Source organism: Chironomus tepperi, unplaced genomic scaffold, assembly GCF_022539635.2.
Source record: "Chironomus tepperi strain 1889 unplaced genomic scaffold, CSIRO-AGI_Ctep_v1 contig_445, whole genome shotgun sequence".
NCBI classification, from domain to species: domain Eukaryota; kingdom Metazoa; phylum Arthropoda; class Insecta; order Diptera; family Chironomidae; genus Chironomus; species Chironomus tepperi.
In genome coordinates, this window is record NW_027226567.1 from 466,527 (window position 1) to 482,047 (window position 15,521).

General features: G+C 32.1%; 4 protein-coding genes and 1 long non-coding RNA gene across 6 annotated transcripts in view; 4 read left to right on the forward strand and 1 right to left on the reverse strand.

Annotated features, from left to right (window-relative positions):
• Nucleotides 1-381: 381 nt before the first annotated feature.
• Nucleotides 382-2,456, forward strand: Rpn10 (regulatory particle non-ATPase 10). Of its 2 annotated transcripts, none has more exons than XM_070650206.1 (6): nucleotides 382-514; nucleotides 654-794; nucleotides 854-968; nucleotides 1,026-1,592; nucleotides 1,745-1,832; nucleotides 2,118-2,456. In XM_070650206.1, exons 1-6 carry the CDS (start codon nucleotides 489-491, stop codon nucleotides 2,348-2,350), a joined length of 1,170 nt encoding a protein of 389 aa, XP_070506307.1. In that variant the 5' UTR covers nucleotides 382-488; the 3' UTR covers nucleotides 2,351-2,456. The 2 variants fall into 2 exon arrangements, with proteins under 2 accessions (XP_070506307.1, XP_070506308.1); XM_070650207.1 differs by having other exon boundaries at nucleotides 1,026-1,577.
• A 289-nt stretch (nucleotides 2,457-2,745) lies between these two features.
• On the forward strand, nucleotides 2,746-5,337 carry LOC139098244 (short/branched chain specific acyl-CoA dehydrogenase, mitochondrial-like). The gene is made up of 3 exons (XM_070650376.1): nucleotides 2,746-2,854; nucleotides 2,920-3,022; nucleotides 4,085-5,337. Exons 1-3 carry the CDS (start codon nucleotides 2,819-2,821, stop codon nucleotides 5,185-5,187), a joined length of 1,242 nt encoding a protein of 413 aa, XP_070506477.1. The 5' UTR covers nucleotides 2,746-2,818; the 3' UTR covers nucleotides 5,188-5,337.
• A 2,434-nt stretch (nucleotides 5,338-7,771) lies between these two features.
• LOC139098266 (short/branched chain specific acyl-CoA dehydrogenase, mitochondrial-like) lies at nucleotides 7,772-9,430 on the forward strand. Its single transcript, XM_070650403.1, has 4 exons — nucleotides 7,772-7,932; nucleotides 7,998-8,085; nucleotides 8,174-8,481; nucleotides 8,538-9,430. Exons 1-4 carry the CDS (start codon nucleotides 7,897-7,899, stop codon nucleotides 9,330-9,332), a joined length of 1,227 nt encoding a protein of 408 aa, XP_070506504.1. The 5' UTR covers nucleotides 7,772-7,896; the 3' UTR covers nucleotides 9,333-9,430.
• A 113-nt stretch (nucleotides 9,431-9,543) lies between these two features.
• LOC139098265 (SRR1-like protein) lies at nucleotides 9,544-10,693 on the reverse strand. The gene is made up of 2 exons (XM_070650402.1): nucleotides 10,424-10,693; nucleotides 9,544-10,364 (listed from the first exon to the last, which is right to left on the reverse strand). The coding sequence occupies exons 1-2, from the start codon at nucleotides 10,543-10,545 to the stop codon at nucleotides 9,683-9,685; spliced, it is 804 nt and encodes a 267-aa protein (XP_070506503.1). The 5' UTR covers nucleotides 10,546-10,693; the 3' UTR covers nucleotides 9,544-9,682.
• A 351-nt stretch (nucleotides 10,694-11,044) lies between these two features.
• Nucleotides 11,045-15,521, forward strand: part of LOC139098085 (uncharacterized) — a 33,556-nt gene continuing 29,079 nt past the window's right edge. The window contains exon 1 of the long non-coding RNA XR_011545145.1: nucleotides 11,045-11,527. This is a non-coding gene — a long non-coding RNA (uncharacterized lncRNA). The remainder of the gene's footprint in view (nucleotides 11,528-15,521) is intronic.

The following is a 15,521-nucleotide window of genomic DNA, read 5'->3' on the forward strand; positions in this document are numbered from 1 at the left end:
CTAAAATCATCTGCTGAATGAATCTGTTTTCTGAAATAGGAAGCAGTCAGCACTCAATTTTATATAATCAGTGAATAAATTAAAATTTCATAAATCAAGAATAATTTATTTAAACTCGGTAACACTAGCCGACTTTCAAATAAAATAACGGCAGATGAAAATTCAAAATTTTCACAAAGTTGGTAGATTTAAATTCAAATTTTAGATTAACGGTTAATTCGATTCATCAAAGGAACCATTTAACAAGTTTTAAACATTTTCAGATCTTCAAAGAAATAGCATAAACCTAAATTAATAATTATTACCTGTTTCAAGCATACAGGACGATAAAAAATATTTTCAAAATTTTGAAATCATACAACGTAAAGTTAGCTTTTTAGAAATCTATCTTACGGCGTGAAGTTGACTCCACACATTCTGTTTTGTTGATCTTAAATTTCACAAAAAAATATTAATTTTCTTTAAATTTAACTAATAGTGCAGCAAAAATGGTGTTAGAAAGTACTATGATTTGGTAAGAAGCAATAAGTAGCATTGGATAGAAGTGAACTAAACTGTATTTTCATTGAATTTGACATGAAAATTACAAAATTTTAGACAGTGATTCAGCAATTCTCAATAACCAAAATATTAATTTTCTTTATTCTCAATAGTTTGGATAATAGCGACTATCAACGCAATGGAGATTATCTTCCAACACGATTAAATGCACAAAAAGATGGAATAAATTTAGTTTGTCTTACAAAATTGCGATCAAATCCAGAAAATAATGTTGGTCTTTTGACTATGGCTAAGTAAGTGTAATTTCTGATTCCTCACAGATAATTTCTAATTTTTTTGGTCTATTTTGCAGCACTGTAGAAGTATTGGTGACATTAACCGGTGATGTTGGAAGAATTATGTCAAAAATGCATCTTGTCCAGCCCAATGGAAATATTAATTTGGTTACAGGCATCAGAATTGCCCATGTAAGTGCTATGCTTCCGATTCATCCTCAATTTCACTAATATTGTTTACTATCGTAGCTTGTTCTTAAACATCGCCAAGGAAAGAATCATAAAATGCGCATAGTATTGTTCATTGGATCACCATTGGAAGTGGATAAAGTTGAGGTCGAGAAATTAGCCAAGAGATTAAAGAAAGAAAAAGTTAATGTCGATATAATTAGTTATGGTGATCATCAGAAGAATAATGATGTTTTAACAGCATTCATTAATACATTAAATGGCAAAGAAGGAACTGGAAGTCATTTAGTGAGCGTTCCTCGCGGCTCACAATTACAAGAAGCTCTAATTTCATCACCAATTATTCAAGGAGAGGATGGATTAGGTGGTGCAGGAATTGGAGGAGCTGGATTTGAATTTGGTGTCGATCCTAATGAGGATCCAGAATTGGCACTTGCCTTGAGAGTTTCTATGGAAGAACAACGTCAAAGACAGGAAGAGGAACAACGACGTGCTCAGGCTGCTTCTGCACAAGAAACTGCAGACACAAATGCTCCAGTAATCTCATCTGTAGCACCAACATCTGATGAAGCAATGCTTGAACGTGCTCTGGCTCTCTCAACAGAGACTCCGGTAAAACGTCATCGAGTTCGTTTCTATTTGTTTTTGGGTTTCATCATTAAATTGATGCTTTATTAGTTATTTTATTATTTATCATTTTTATGAAATTTTTTAGTATTTTTAAGAAGGATATTAAGGACTTAAATTAATTAAAGAATTTTTCTCTTATTTCCCAACAGAGCGCAGATGAGGTTATGCCTGATTTTGCAAATATGACTGAAGAAGAGCAAATCGCCTTTGCAATGCAAATGTCCATGCAGGATGCTCGTAAGTTTATTAATTGATTTTACTTTTAGACTGCATTTTACATTGAATTTTTGTTTCTGAACAAAGCCAAAAGAAATTTGAATTTAAAGAAAAACGGTAAATCATAATTTTGAACTGCAATTGATACGAAATTATCTGACTGAAGTTATTCACATATTTGAATTTCAAAAATACGTCAAATTTTGATATTTTAATTTTGTTACTGAACTCATACAGAATTTCATATTGATAAATTTACTCAATATTGACTAATAGCTAATACCTATGATTAATTTCTATTTACAGAAGAACCAGTCACTCAACAAGCAAAACGTCCAAAGAAAGACGATACACCAATGGATGTTGACGAAGACTATAATGAAGTAATTACTGATCCAGAGTTTCTGCAAAGCGTTTTAGAAAATTTGCCCGGCGTAGATCCACAATCAGAAACAATTCGAGGCGTTGTTGATTCATTGAATAAGGATAAAAAGTCTGATAAGGATAAGGACGGAAAAGGTGGCAGTGGATCGAAATAAAAAGCTCCTAAATTTTATATATTTCATTAGAAAATATTGAAGATTTGATTCAGTGTGCACTAATATCCATCATTTCTAAATAATAAAATAATATTTTGCATTCTTATTTGTATATGTTAAAACTTGATGCAAGTGAAATTTTTTGATTCAAGCAAGCAGTCAGGATGAAGAATTAAATAAAAAGGAACATAAAGTAAAAAAAAGTTTACTCAGTCGAAAAGCTTTTTGACTACCTAAGTTTGATCATTTTACAGTCAAAACATAAACACGACTCTCGCAGAGAGAGAAACGAGAGTCACAGAAAGTCAACAAGATATGCGGACGGAAAGAAAAAAAAATGAGAAGAGAGATCAGCAGCAGAGAACAAAAAGAAAAAAAAAAATATTAATAATTTTTTTAAAATCTTTTTTCAGTTACAATCAGGCGATCTAAGTGTAAAGTTCTGATCCTCGACATTCTCATCCAAAAATGAATCGATTTATCACAAAATTGCCCATTCGTGCGGTAAGTTGCATACACAATTGCATTAATATGCTGATTAAATTTAATTAAATATTATTTTTCTAAAGATGGCCAACTCGCTCAAAGGTCAATCAAGACTCATGAGTGGATCAGCTGGAGTCAAGCCATTGACAGTCCTCACAGACGATGAGCTTGCTATGCAAGAAACTGGTAAGTCACATGTAATAAGGAATTATAAAATTATGTAACTTATTTGTGCCTTCACTGATATGATAAAGACTTGATTGATAAAAGAAAAAAAAAAGATCTTCAAAATATTTTGGATGTTCGCAAAACTTGCGATATAAAAATAGATGGAAAATAACGATCATAATGTAGCTTTACGCAGCAGCCACGTCAAAAAAATAAGTTTTTTTAAAATATTTGCTTTTCCACCTTAAATGAACAAATTTTTTAATATTAAAAAAATGTGCCGCGTCTGTTTGATAATCGAGTGTCGAGGAGAGACTTCATATTTCATAAGCATAATCACGTCACATTGACATTAAAAAAAATTCTAGTTTGTGACTTTATTTTTTTGAGCAAAAACTTCTCACTACTCCTTTTTAAATTAAATAAATTAAGAATGTCTGCGATTTCTTTTTGTGTGCTCTCTGAATTGAGTGTATTGAACGATAAACATGCGATGATGTGAGACATATAAAAAACAGCACACAGATAAGTCTGCAATAAAATAACTCGAAACGAGCCCCAAAAAATCTGAACGGTTGAATTTATAATGAACGAGAAGCGATGAATGAAAAATGAAGCAAATTAATGCATCTGATTATCATTTGCATTAATTAGCAGGTTGATAAACTTTTAATTAATTAGCTTGCATTATTTTCGCGTCAACTTCAACGGTTTTCAAAAATTCAAAATTTAACGGTTTTCAAAAATTTAAAATTTAACGGCTTTCAAAAACTTAAAATTTAACGGCTTTCAAAATTTTAAAACTAGGTAAACCAAATTCAAAATTTGTTCAAAATTCCAAGAAATTCTCTTTTAATAGCATTTTTTTAGAATTTCATAAAAATGCACAGGCATTAAATCATTCAAATGCATTAGTCAGCATATTTCAAATTCCATTGACCAAAGTCTATTCAAAACATAAAAATATGAGTCAAGTGAGAGCAAAACAAAATGTAGAAAAATAGAAAATAACAACAAAACAAGTTTCTTCCCAATCCACATCAATTAACTTTAATTATTCTTTTCATTTACTTTTGACAGTCAGAAAATTCGCACAAGAGCAGATCAAGCCATTAGTTTCAAAAATGGACGAAGAACATCAAATGGATAAGGATTTAGTTAAGAAACTCTTTGAAAATGGATTTATGGGTGTTGAGGCTGATCCTGAATATGGTGGAAGTGGATGCAATTTCCTCACAATGATGCTCATTGTTGAAGAACTCAGTAAAGTAGATCCAGCTGTTGCTGCTTTGGTTGATATTCACAGTACATTGGTTGTTAATCTCTTGAATGATTTGGGAACAAAGGAACAGAAAGAAAAGTATCTCACTAAAGTCTGTACTGAACATCCAGCATCATTCGCTATTTCCGAACCAAGTTCTGGTTCAGATGCCTTTGCACTTAAGACTGTAGCCAAGAAAGATGGTAATCATTATGTCCTTAATGGAACAAAGATGTGGATTAGTAATTCAGATATGGCTGGAACATTCATCATTATGGCTAATGCTGATCCATCAAAGGGATACAAAGGTATTACAGCCTTCATTGTCGAAAGAGACATGGAAGGTTTCACAGTTGGAAAGAAAGAAAGAAAATTAGGAATTTGCGCTAGCGGAACTTGCATGCTTCACTTAGACAACGTCCGTGTTCCAGAAGAAAACATTTTGGGTGAATTCGGTAAAGGTTATGCCTATTCAGCAGGAATCTTGAACGAAGGAAGAATCGGAATTGCTGCCCAAATGGTTGGATGTGCTCAGGGTGCATTTGATGCCACAATGCCTTATTTATTAGAGAGAAAGCAGTTTGGAAAGGAAATTTACAGTTTCCAAGGCATGCAATATCAAGTTGCCGAGGTTGCAACAGAAATTGAAGCCGCAAGACTTATGTACTACAATGCTGCCCGTATGAAGGAAAATGGCATGACATTCACAAAGGAAGCAGCTATGGCTAAATACTTTGCATCAGAAGTAGCACAAAAGGCTACAGTAAGATGTGTAGACTGGATGGGAGGCGTTGGATTTACAAAAGATTTCCCACAAGAGAAGTTCTATCGTGATTGTAAGATTGGTGCTATTTATGAAGGAACATCAAACATGCAATTGAGCACAATTGCTAAACTTCTCAGAAAAGACTATGAAAGTTAAGCTATTTTTGTCCGAATCACAAAAAGAGTTCAAATTTTTGGAGTGCATTTAAATTAGTGTACTTTTGTGCATATAATTCAGTTTTAATTCTATTCAGTCTGTATCAGGCTTGTGCCTTTTTAAAAATAAATGTATTTTTATTTCCTAAAAGCTTTGTTTTTTTAGATTTTTTTTGGTCAATAGCTGTAAACAATTAGTTTCTAGTTGGCTACGATAACAGCCCTAGTATAGTTAGAAAAATGGAATATAAATACGGAAAACTTGCTGATAACGCAAAAAGTCATTGAAACTGAAGGTATCGGCATGACTACAAATAATCGCAAGTGTTGTATCATTCTTATCACACAGCACGAGATGTAAGGCTGTTTACTGTATTCAGTTCAAAGCTTTTGAAAGAAAAAAGACAAATTTACTGCTGCATCTCTTAAAAATGACATCCAGCACACCCAGAAACAAGTTTAAGTCTCAAAACAAAAGTTGACGTCACTTCTTCATGACCCCCAAACACATTGAATAACATTCAGAATCACTGACTGCTTGTGGAATTAAGTGATAAGAAAAAAACAATAATTTGAAGTCAGCTGATAAAATGAGACAGCACATAACACTAAAATCAGCGAAGCAGAAAATAGAATGAATGTCGCAAAACAATGACTTTGTTCTATCCTCAAACTTAACATTAATTTACTGGTAATTGCTTGAAATTATATAACAAGTCATTTAAAGTACAGAATACTGAACACGCAAAGCCACATATTGTATTCAAAACAGATCACAATAACAAGAATGAAGTAGAACCGGTAATAAGGCTTTACAACAACAGCAACAAGTACAGAATGTAAGAATGAGACACAAAAGTGTATTCTTTTTTTATATAATTTCAGCACAAATATCTGCTTTTAGTTTACATTAAAATACAAGCAAAAAGTACAAAGTTTTGATAAGAAAGAACTGTGTTGTTGATAAGAAGGAATTGTTCGCATGTGGGAACTATTATGAGCCAGTCAGATGTTAAGTTGATAGAAAAATAATACAGGAAAAATATTAATTTTGTACTTTTGAATATTTAATGACTTTCCAATTGAAAGCTTGTCAAAGTACGTAATGGAATTCCTTGACTTTTAATTTGAAGTACAACAATGTGTTGACGAACTCAGTATGGAAAGTATTCGAACTGTAGGGTGTCATTTCTCTAGTCATAAGTGTAGTAATGGTATGGTAGATCAAGTAGACCCATCAGACCCAAATTTTAATTGCAAGCTATTCCACAAACCAAATTTAACATACAGCGCTAATACGTCACCATATTGACAACAAAATGACATGGACTAGCCTGACAACGACTTTTGATTCCTTTTGAATACAAAAAATAAATTTTGCCACTAGGGCTTGTTCCTCTCCAATTTCTCAGGTACAATCCATAAATTTCTGACTTTTGGAATCTAATAAAGCAATAAGGTCAAAACAGTAACTAGATTTTAATGACTTTTCATCCTTTATTGATGAACTAGAATAATTTACCTAAGTATGTAGATTCCTTTAATAATTCATTCAATCATAAATCAATAAGATTTCTACCTGTTTCAATAATGACATGCAAAGGATACGAAATAATAATTATAATGTCAACTGAGCATATTCTTATTAGGATAATCTTTAGCAGGGGGTTGGTTTCTTGGGTATACCGTTGCTAGTCTTACTTTGCTGGCTGTACAGATCAATTGTGATGCCGTCCTTGCTACTCTACAGATGCTGAATATTCGTGAGACCGAAATGACTTAAATAGGGATTGCCAAAATTAGATGCATAGGCCTGCAAAAATTGTTTTTTGCATCTATACACTTCTGCGCATCTTAAACAACAGAAAATGCTGGCCAATACATACCTTCAGTTTTTTGGCAAACCCTAGTCTTAAAGATATGTAGATCTAACCTGTAACTAGGTTATAAAAGTATTTTACTAATATATTTATAGATTATCTGCAATTAAGCTCTACTTTTTAATTGAGGAAGTAGATTAATACTCAAATTGCAGTGTATTTATACTTCAATTTATATAGATTAGTATTACATAAACTACTGCGTACATTAATGCGTCAGAATGCAATTTCAGGTGTTTCGTGACGGAATTTCAGGTGTGTTGTGAGGAGTTTGGGGTAACTTTTCGTTGTCTGCCTGTTTAGATGCTTGATAATCAATGACTAAGGCACAGTAAACTTACCATGAGACAATCTGCGACCCCATATGCTAGGTACTCTTACTCTTACACTTTATTCTGTAATTTTTTAGGGATACCTGCCCATTCTATGTCATTTGATTAATTAGAAGACAATATGCTGCTCATTTTTAGATTCTCAAAGATCATCCAAGATCTATAAGTTGTAAAGTGCGTAATATCAAATACAAAAATAGCTGAATCAAACACAAGCCGGTTAGTGTGTAAAAACGCGTATGTAAATATCCAAATAAAAAGAGAACAACCTTGAACTTGGAGAAGAGAACTGAGTGTGACTCTCACAAAACTTAAAACTCTCTTCCTTTATCAAAGCTTTGAATTTTTTTTCTGTCGTCAATTCTCTTGTGTACATATAAACAGTTGCGATCGCTAGTTCCAACTGTTCACTCATTTATTTTTATCAAATTTTATTTTTGTTCCTAAAGTGATTTTAACTTCCAAAGTACAACTTGTTGCATTTATTAGATATTTAAGATGTTGGGTTCAAAGCATTTAACTGCCATTAGACATGTGAGATGGACGTAATGATAATTATTGCATAATTTATGACTTTATCCTTATCTTTTCTATGAAAGATCACAAAAGTTTTGACGTCAAGAAGTTATTCGGCAGTTCCTCCATTGACCAAACTGACTGACGATGAGTTAGTGATGAAGGAAGCATGTAAGTTGACTTTTCAACTTCCTAGTCACACTAATTAGCTTAACAAATTGTTATTTTGTTATCATTATCATTACTTATGCATGCGTAGTTGCCAAATTTGCTAAAGAAAAAATAGCACCGAAAGTGAGTCAAATGGAGGAGACGAAGACACAAGATCCAGAAATACTTAAAGGACTTTTTGAGAATGGATTTATGGGTATTGAAATTGATGAGGAATATGGAGGAACTGGATCGAATTTTATGACGACTATTTTAGCTGTTGAGGAGCTGTCTAAAGTCGACTCGAATATCTCTATCTTAGTTGATATCCAGAACTCCTTAGTCAATCCATTAATCAAGAGACTTGGCACACCGGAACAGAAGCAAAAGTACCTTCCAAAATTGGCAACTGAATGGGTAAAGTCTAATTCCTTAAAACCTACAAATGGCTCATTTCCCATATTACCTTTCAGGCTTCAAGCTTCGCACTATCGGAACCATCATCTGGATCTGATGCATTTGCCATGAAAACAACAGCAAAGAAAGAAGGATCAAACTATATACTTAATGGAACTAAAATGTGGATTAGTAATTCAGATATTGCAGATGTATTCTTACTTATGGCCAATGCTGATCCATCAAAGGGATATAGAGGTATTACAACATTCATCCTTGAACGTGGAATGGAAGGATTGTCAATTGGCAAGAAGGAAAACAAATTAGGTCTTGTTGCCAGTGGAACCTGTATGATTCATTTAGATAACGTTAAAGTACCTGAAGAGAATATTTTGGGTGAATTCGGTAAAGGATATCAATATGCTGCTGGATTCTTGAATGAAGGAAGAATTGGAATCGGTGCACAAATGGTTGGATTAGCACAAGGCTGCTTTGATGCCACAATTCCTTATTTATTAGAAAGAAAGCAGTTTGGAAAGGAAATTTACAGCTTCCAAGGTCTTCAATATCAAGTCGCCGAAATAGCAACACAGATTGAAGCTGCTCGTCTTATGGTTTACAACGCAGCACGTCTGCAAGAAAACGGACTTCCATTTTTGAAAGAGGCAGCAATGTGCAAATTATTCACATCACAGGTAGCTCAAAAAGTCACAATTGCTTGCATTGACTGGATGGGTGGTGTTGGATTTACAAAAGATTTCCCACAAGAAAAATTCTATCGTGATGTTAAAGCTGGAACAATTTATGAAGGTACATCCAATATTCAAATGACGACAATCGCTAAACTTATAGAAAAACAATATGCTTCATAATAGTTTTATTTATTAATTCTGGATTACTAAAAAATGTTCTGTATCATATACCATGAAATAAAGTGTTCATTTTGGATCGTGTGGTAATTTAAAGCCAACCATTGCAGCTGTATCCTCAACGGTTCTTTCTCCAGCACCTTTATATTCATCATTAATTTGTTTATATTTTCTTGATGAATTTAAGTAGCACAGATAAGTATTGCCCAAAAATAACATTTCATCCTTCTCCTTGCAAAGCTGCTCATCAGTTACGCGATATTTCTTGAACTGAGCGAGCACATACTTTGCTGCCAATGAATTTTTGATGCAATTGTTTGGCGATGCTAGACGCAATTCATTCAAAATTCCTCTCAAGACTTTTGTTCCTGACATTCTGCTGTAACAAGTTCTAGATCCTCTAATGAATAATTCGGTTCAGGCTTTTTAGTCCAAAAAGTTGATGACTGATCTGGTAAGTTTGTGGATGGGAATGAATGAAGAGAAAAGTCGTTAAAAATGTCGGTGAATTTGAAGGAATTTAATATCTCTGATTCCTTAGTATAATTACTAATTTCCAGTAAGTAGTGAGCGTTTGGTCTCAAAAATCTCTCTGGTGTTGCCTCTTTAATTGACTTAAAGCTATTGCAAATAAGAATGAGATTTTTTAAGCCTTCAAAATTCCAATTTGAGTACAGTAAGTTGTTTGTAATTTGCTTGGGACAATGAGGAAGATAGAATATTGTCGGATGCTCTACTTTATATTTTCCCTCTCTATTTTCTAAAAGCACTTCGTAATTAAAGGAATCAAGGATTAATTTGTCGTTCTGATCAAAAACTGGATCATAAAATTTTATGCTATCAATTTGGAATTTCTCTTTAATTATTGATATGAACTCTAACTGATGTTTCGCAATTATATCCTCACTAATTTTTCCAATGCCCAAACAAATTATTTCCTTTACAGATTGCTGATTAATCACCTCTTCCAGTTGAATTAATGCCTTCTCACAGTAATCTGATGTTTGTAGATCAAATTTAATGTTTTCTAGTTGTCTGGAATCAGTTTTTAATTATTTGATGATTTTAAATTAATTTATTGCATTGTCACTTACTTAATTGCCTTGTCTAGATTGAAATCGTCACTTGATGATCTCTCAATGTTAATATTTTTAAATTTTCTTGATTTTTTATTGGATCTTTTTGATTTCGTAACTAATATAAAACCATCAGACATTTGATTTAATTCATTCTTGACATAGATGTCAACTGTCCTAATTCCTTGATATTTTCCAATGATTCAACACTGATTTAGATAGCTAGATGTGCTTCAATTAATTAAAATAACTTTTGTAAACAATCAATGCTTGACGGCATGCAACTTGTGATTGGTAGCATGCTTTTGAATTTGAATTTTTAAAATCCGTTATTTTAACGAAGTTCTCTCAATTTCTCTCTTTTTACCTGCGATTTTTGGATGAGCATAATTTGCACATAAATTGACTGCCTAGGTGCGGTTTTTTGACTGTTTTGGGATCTTATGGGTCTGAAATAATGCGAATAAATTTTGGTAAGCTGGATTCTAGTGCCAAATTCTGTAAAATTAGTAGTTTTGAAGGGAATTTTGTGAATATGTATCCCATGCGCCTCTATTTCAAAAATCAACAGTATAGCTGTCTGACTTGCTCTCTCACAATTCCGCATGATCTTTACGCTCACTATTATTTCACTTCTTTTGGACAATGATCACATCCATAAACTGTGCTCAGTTTCTCTTTACACGTTGAATAAGTTACATGTCTAATATTATTTCGGAACCGAACACACAAAAAAATCATAATATTAAGTGAAAATAATTAATAACAGATAGTTGGAGTGTCAAAAAAAAAAATTCGAAAGTGTATTTATGTTAAATGATAATTATATATTAATGCCAATAAATCCAATATCGATTGAATACAATAAAAAAAAATTAAAAAATTTTTTATGATCCAGTTCGCAAAAATAAGCAAAAAATAATTGAATTTCTTTGAAGCAGTAGCCTCAAGTAGTGAATGAGTGTTGTTTAATAAAAAATTTATTATATTACTCATCGTAATTGGAATTAATCACATTAGCAGTCACAAATTGGGATTAATCATATTTTGCGACATCAAAAAGATCCAGTAGAAATTTTTAAATACAATACAAGGAAAGAAGACCGACTAGATTTTTGTCTGGTGAGTTGTTAAGATGATAAAAAGAAGGAAAAGAAATAAAAAATGTTGATTCTCGTTATTTAACGTTTCTTTTCGCAAAAGAACCTCTCCAAAAAAAGATGTGAATGAATTGGATGATTTAATCGTGCCTTAATGCCTTAACAAACACAGATTAATTGCGAATTCTCTTACTTTTTTTTTGTGAATGTACCTTGAATTGCCATGAACAAAAAAAAATAAATCAATGCTGCAAAAAAGAAATGACAAAAGAATGGAGAAAGATCATGTTACTGATACATATATAGGCAGGAAATATGTTGTTTCTAACCTTTGGAACATGATTTTTAATCTTCCTATAAGAAAAAAAAATGTCACTAAAGTCGTAAAGTACAATTTCTTCAGCATTCATCTGTACTATCCGGAATTGACATCTTCGTGCCCTTTTGATCCTCAATTGTTTACAGTATTTTGATGTTTAAATACTGCATTAAGCAATTACATTGCGAGAACTCTTTCAACTTATAAGTCATCTATCGTTTCCTTCATGTTATGTGTGCAGCAGACGAAAGAAGAATTCAATTATGCTTCTTCCCTATAGTTTAACTCATTTATTTGATTTAATGGAACTGCCAATGCTTTCTGTCTTTGCAATTGGAAAAGAATAGGATGGGATGTGTTCGGAAGAATTGAATTTTTTGGGTTTTGTGCGCATTTTTGAATTAATATTTATGTTAATTTTGAGAATCCAGCAGGAAGGAATTAAGAAATTTTTGAGATCCAGTAGAACTGATCCAAGAAGCTTCATATCTCTTAAATCAACAACTGTCTTCAAAAGTCTTAAAAAAATCCGTGAATCCCAAATTTTAATCCCTCGACAAGCCCAGATTATTACATCAAGTGTCAGACTGTGCTAGACAATGATCCAGTCAATAATAATTCATTTGTTCCTATTGTTCTCATCCGAATTTCTCACACATCCGTGATCAAAGAGGCTTGCGCTCCTCAAACAAAAGCTGAATTTACAGTTCTTTACTGAAATTTCCTGTTGAAAAAAGTAAATAAATTTATTGACCTTTCAGCAGCTTCAAGACAAAATGATATCATAAGTCTCTTATTTACAGGTACAAGACAGTTGTGCAAAAAAAAAAACGAAAGGATAAACCGGTTTTGAATGCTCATTAGGGCAAGTGATTCAATTTGCATTATGTCCTTGAAATGAATAAACATTTTCCTTTATTTTGTGTCTTTAAATATGCATTCTAACAGGAACTGCATGTTAATTGCTCGAACGTGATCATTTGGTTGATGGAAGTCGATTAAATGTTATTGAACAAAAACAACATTCACCCTAAATATTATAAATATGAAAAGAACTTTCTTTAGCACCAAACGGTATCAACAAATAAACAGACACAAAGTTATGTTGCTATACATTCTCATTTTCCTTTCGATTTTTACCGTTTGTTTTCGAAATGAGTCGTTTGTTATCAATTAAATGTTTTGATTGACTAACTTCCAGTTTTAAGAATTTCTGTTCTCGAATTCTATTTTTTCTAAACTGGATGTAATAAAGCAGCAGCTAGTTATAAGAAAAAAATGGAAATCAGCACAATAATCCAGTATTTTTTTACATTTTTTTCTCTTTCATGATCATGACATACAATTGAGAATGCAAAGCAATAAGAACAAAATACTGATGATGGGAAGAATGGGAGGGAATCATGAATATATTGAGGCTTATAACTGTTTACTCGTAACATCGACTTTTTCTCCTTATTTCAATTGTAAGCAAATGTGAAATGTCAATAAATTTCACTTGTGAATCGATTTTTTACTTCGAATAGATACATTTTAAATTATGGCAGTGATATGAACTCGTCATCCACGATACTTAAATCAAACATTTGAATTTCCCTTCCTTTATTTGACAACACGACTAACTTTGTATATAGATACAAATAACATGACTGCAGTGAATAGATCCAACAAGTCATAATGATGCATTCAAATTTCATAATTCCGCTCACTTTATTAATATTTTTTGAACATCATGTCTAGTGTTCCTCCTTGACTTGCATCGATTTTTAATGATGGACCATTAAGAGTCGCTCTATTCAGCTACACGAAATTTCTACTTTTTTTTATTCATGAAATGTCTATTTCCATTATTTTTTATTATGTTCATGCTTTTTAATGATCTAGAAACATTGTAGATTGTTTTCATTTTCAACAAATTTCTTCCTTAAACATAACACATTAACATTCCACAAGATTTATTGTTGTATGCATTGATGCTGAATGGATTGCCTTTGTTTACTTGATTCTGAATAGCTTTATTGAATTTTTTTGAGATGTACGGGAATTTTTTTGAAGAACCCGCATGAGAATATCGACCATATGTATTACATTGACCTTCTGAGAGATTCAATGACTGCTTAAGTGTATAGAATGATTGATATACTCAGAATTAAACTGTCAAATAATAAAATTTTGGTTTTATTGCTATAAAATAGTCTTAATGTGCCAAACGGAATGAACTCAACATAATTATAATTGGGCTTAAATGTAATTAAGAACTTTATGCGGATTATAATATTAATTTCTGATGTTTATTCTTCAGAGTTTAAATGCAAAGTGAAGTTTTGTCAAAAAAGGGGTTTTCAACTATGTAAAAAATATATTATTCAAATATCAAATGAACGTTATAAATTTATTCGTGAATTTTGCAATTTACTTGTTAATCTGTGATTTAATTTGGTTCCAAATGCTTGAAAGACATAAGACTAGCTTCTCTAGATCTGGATTTACTAAATATATTGTCTCTTAAAGTCACAAAACATCCAAGTTATTCACTGAATTAAAAATGTTAATTAACAAAAAATTCCCAAAACATCCACAAAAATGCAAACTCTTGTCATTTCCAAAGCAAAACAACACAGCATAAATCGAGCATAAAAAAAGCACATCAGATCATCAACATATATTTAGAACATTTCCTATATATTTAGAATCTTTCATCGCCCATAAATATAGCCATGATCAACATGAAGCGTTAAAAACTTGACATATGAAGTGATAAATTGAGTTAAATTAAAGTGACGATGCATTTCAAATGTGATGCATTAAAAGTCTATATTCTGTATGCTACAAATACACGCACATATAAAAAAAAGAGAGTCATAAAAAAAGTTAAAGGCATAATTCAAATGTCAAGATCATGAGAATTTCTGGCAATTAAATATAAATGAATACTTTTAATGGAATAATCAGAAGAGTTTTAGCAAGAATTTAATATGAAGGCATAAATCTGGCAACGTTGTCTTTCTCACTCTGTTATTTTTTTGCACGGTAATTAATATTTTTGTTTTTGTTGAGAATCCCAAGGAGTTGTTCATCAATGACGTGTAATTAATAGACTTCAGTGTCACAAAATTCCAGACTTGTCTAGCAAATGTCTAGCTATAGAGATGAATAGCTATATCCAGATATTGATAGCTGTCTTCGAGTCGCAGACATGTAGTTTCTATCAAGATCACTCGTTATCTTCACAGAATTAAGCATATACGCATTTAAACCCAAGACCTTAGTCAACAGGCCAGATTCAGGAGCTTTGCTCTGCTTGTTGTGAGGTCTGGTTTTGAGTTGATATAGCTGGTTGACCCAGACCCTCATCCTGGACACGATATAATGTAATCCTCAACCTGAGATCGAAGTAAACTTGGATTTTATATGAAAAAATTGACTCAAATTCAAATCTCCTTCAACAACTGACCTTTACACCTATTCCTCCGTAATCATTAAGTAAGCACTAGACATCATTAGTCAACGACCCTCAAGCAAATTCATAATAATGTTAGAAAATGAATAATAATTGAAAAAAAAGTGTGTCACTATCATCTTCATAATTCAAATCTCATTTACTCTTCATCTAATTTACCCATTGTTTACTTCACACCATAAAGTAAGAAGAATTAAGAGTCTCGGAGAATTTTAGTTGCTATTTCTTAAGTGTCAT

What these genes read in the sequence shown, in the direction of transcription:
- Rpn10 (XM_070650206.1), top strand. Translation starts at nt 489, where the DNA reads ATGGTGTTAGAAAGTACTATGATTTG. An exon ending in TTAGAAAGTACTATGATTTG is followed by an intron (nt 515 to 653) that starts GTAAGAAGCAAT and finishes TATTCTCAATAG; the next exon opens with TTTGGATAATAGCGACTATC. An exon ending in AATGTCCATGCAGGATGCTC is followed by an intron (nt 1,833 to 2,117) that starts GTAAGTTTATTA and finishes TTCTATTTACAG; the next exon opens with AAGAACCAGTCACTCAACAA.
- LOC139098244 (XM_070650376.1), top strand. Translation starts at nt 2,819, where the DNA reads ATGAATCGATTTATCACAAAATTGCCCATTCGTGCG. An exon ending in CAAAATTGCCCATTCGTGCG is followed by an intron (nt 2,855 to 2,919) that starts GTAAGTTGCATA and finishes ATTTTTCTAAAG; the next exon opens with ATGGCCAACTCGCTCAAAGG. An exon ending in GCTTGCTATGCAAGAAACTG is followed by an intron (nt 3,023 to 4,084) that starts GTAAGTCACATG and finishes TACTTTTGACAG; the next exon opens with TCAGAAAATTCGCACAAGAG.
- LOC139098266 (XM_070650403.1), top strand. Translation starts at nt 7,897, where the DNA reads ATGTTGGGTTCAAAGCATTTAACTGCCATTAGACAT. An exon ending in ATTTAACTGCCATTAGACAT is followed by an intron (nt 7,933 to 7,997) that starts GTGAGATGGACG and finishes TTTCTATGAAAG; the next exon opens with ATCACAAAAGTTTTGACGTC. An exon ending in GTTAGTGATGAAGGAAGCAT is followed by an intron (nt 8,086 to 8,173) that starts GTAAGTTGACTT and finishes ATGCATGCGTAG; the next exon opens with TTGCCAAATTTGCTAAAGAA.
- LOC139098265 (XM_070650402.1), bottom strand. Translation starts at nt 10,545, where the DNA reads ATGTCTGATGGTTTTATATTAGTTACGAAATCAAAAAGATCCAATAAA. An exon ending in AATCTAGACAAGGCAATTAA is followed by an intron (nt 10,365 to 10,423) that starts GTAAGTGACAAT and finishes AACTGATTCCAG; the next exon opens with ACAACTAGAAAACATTAAAT.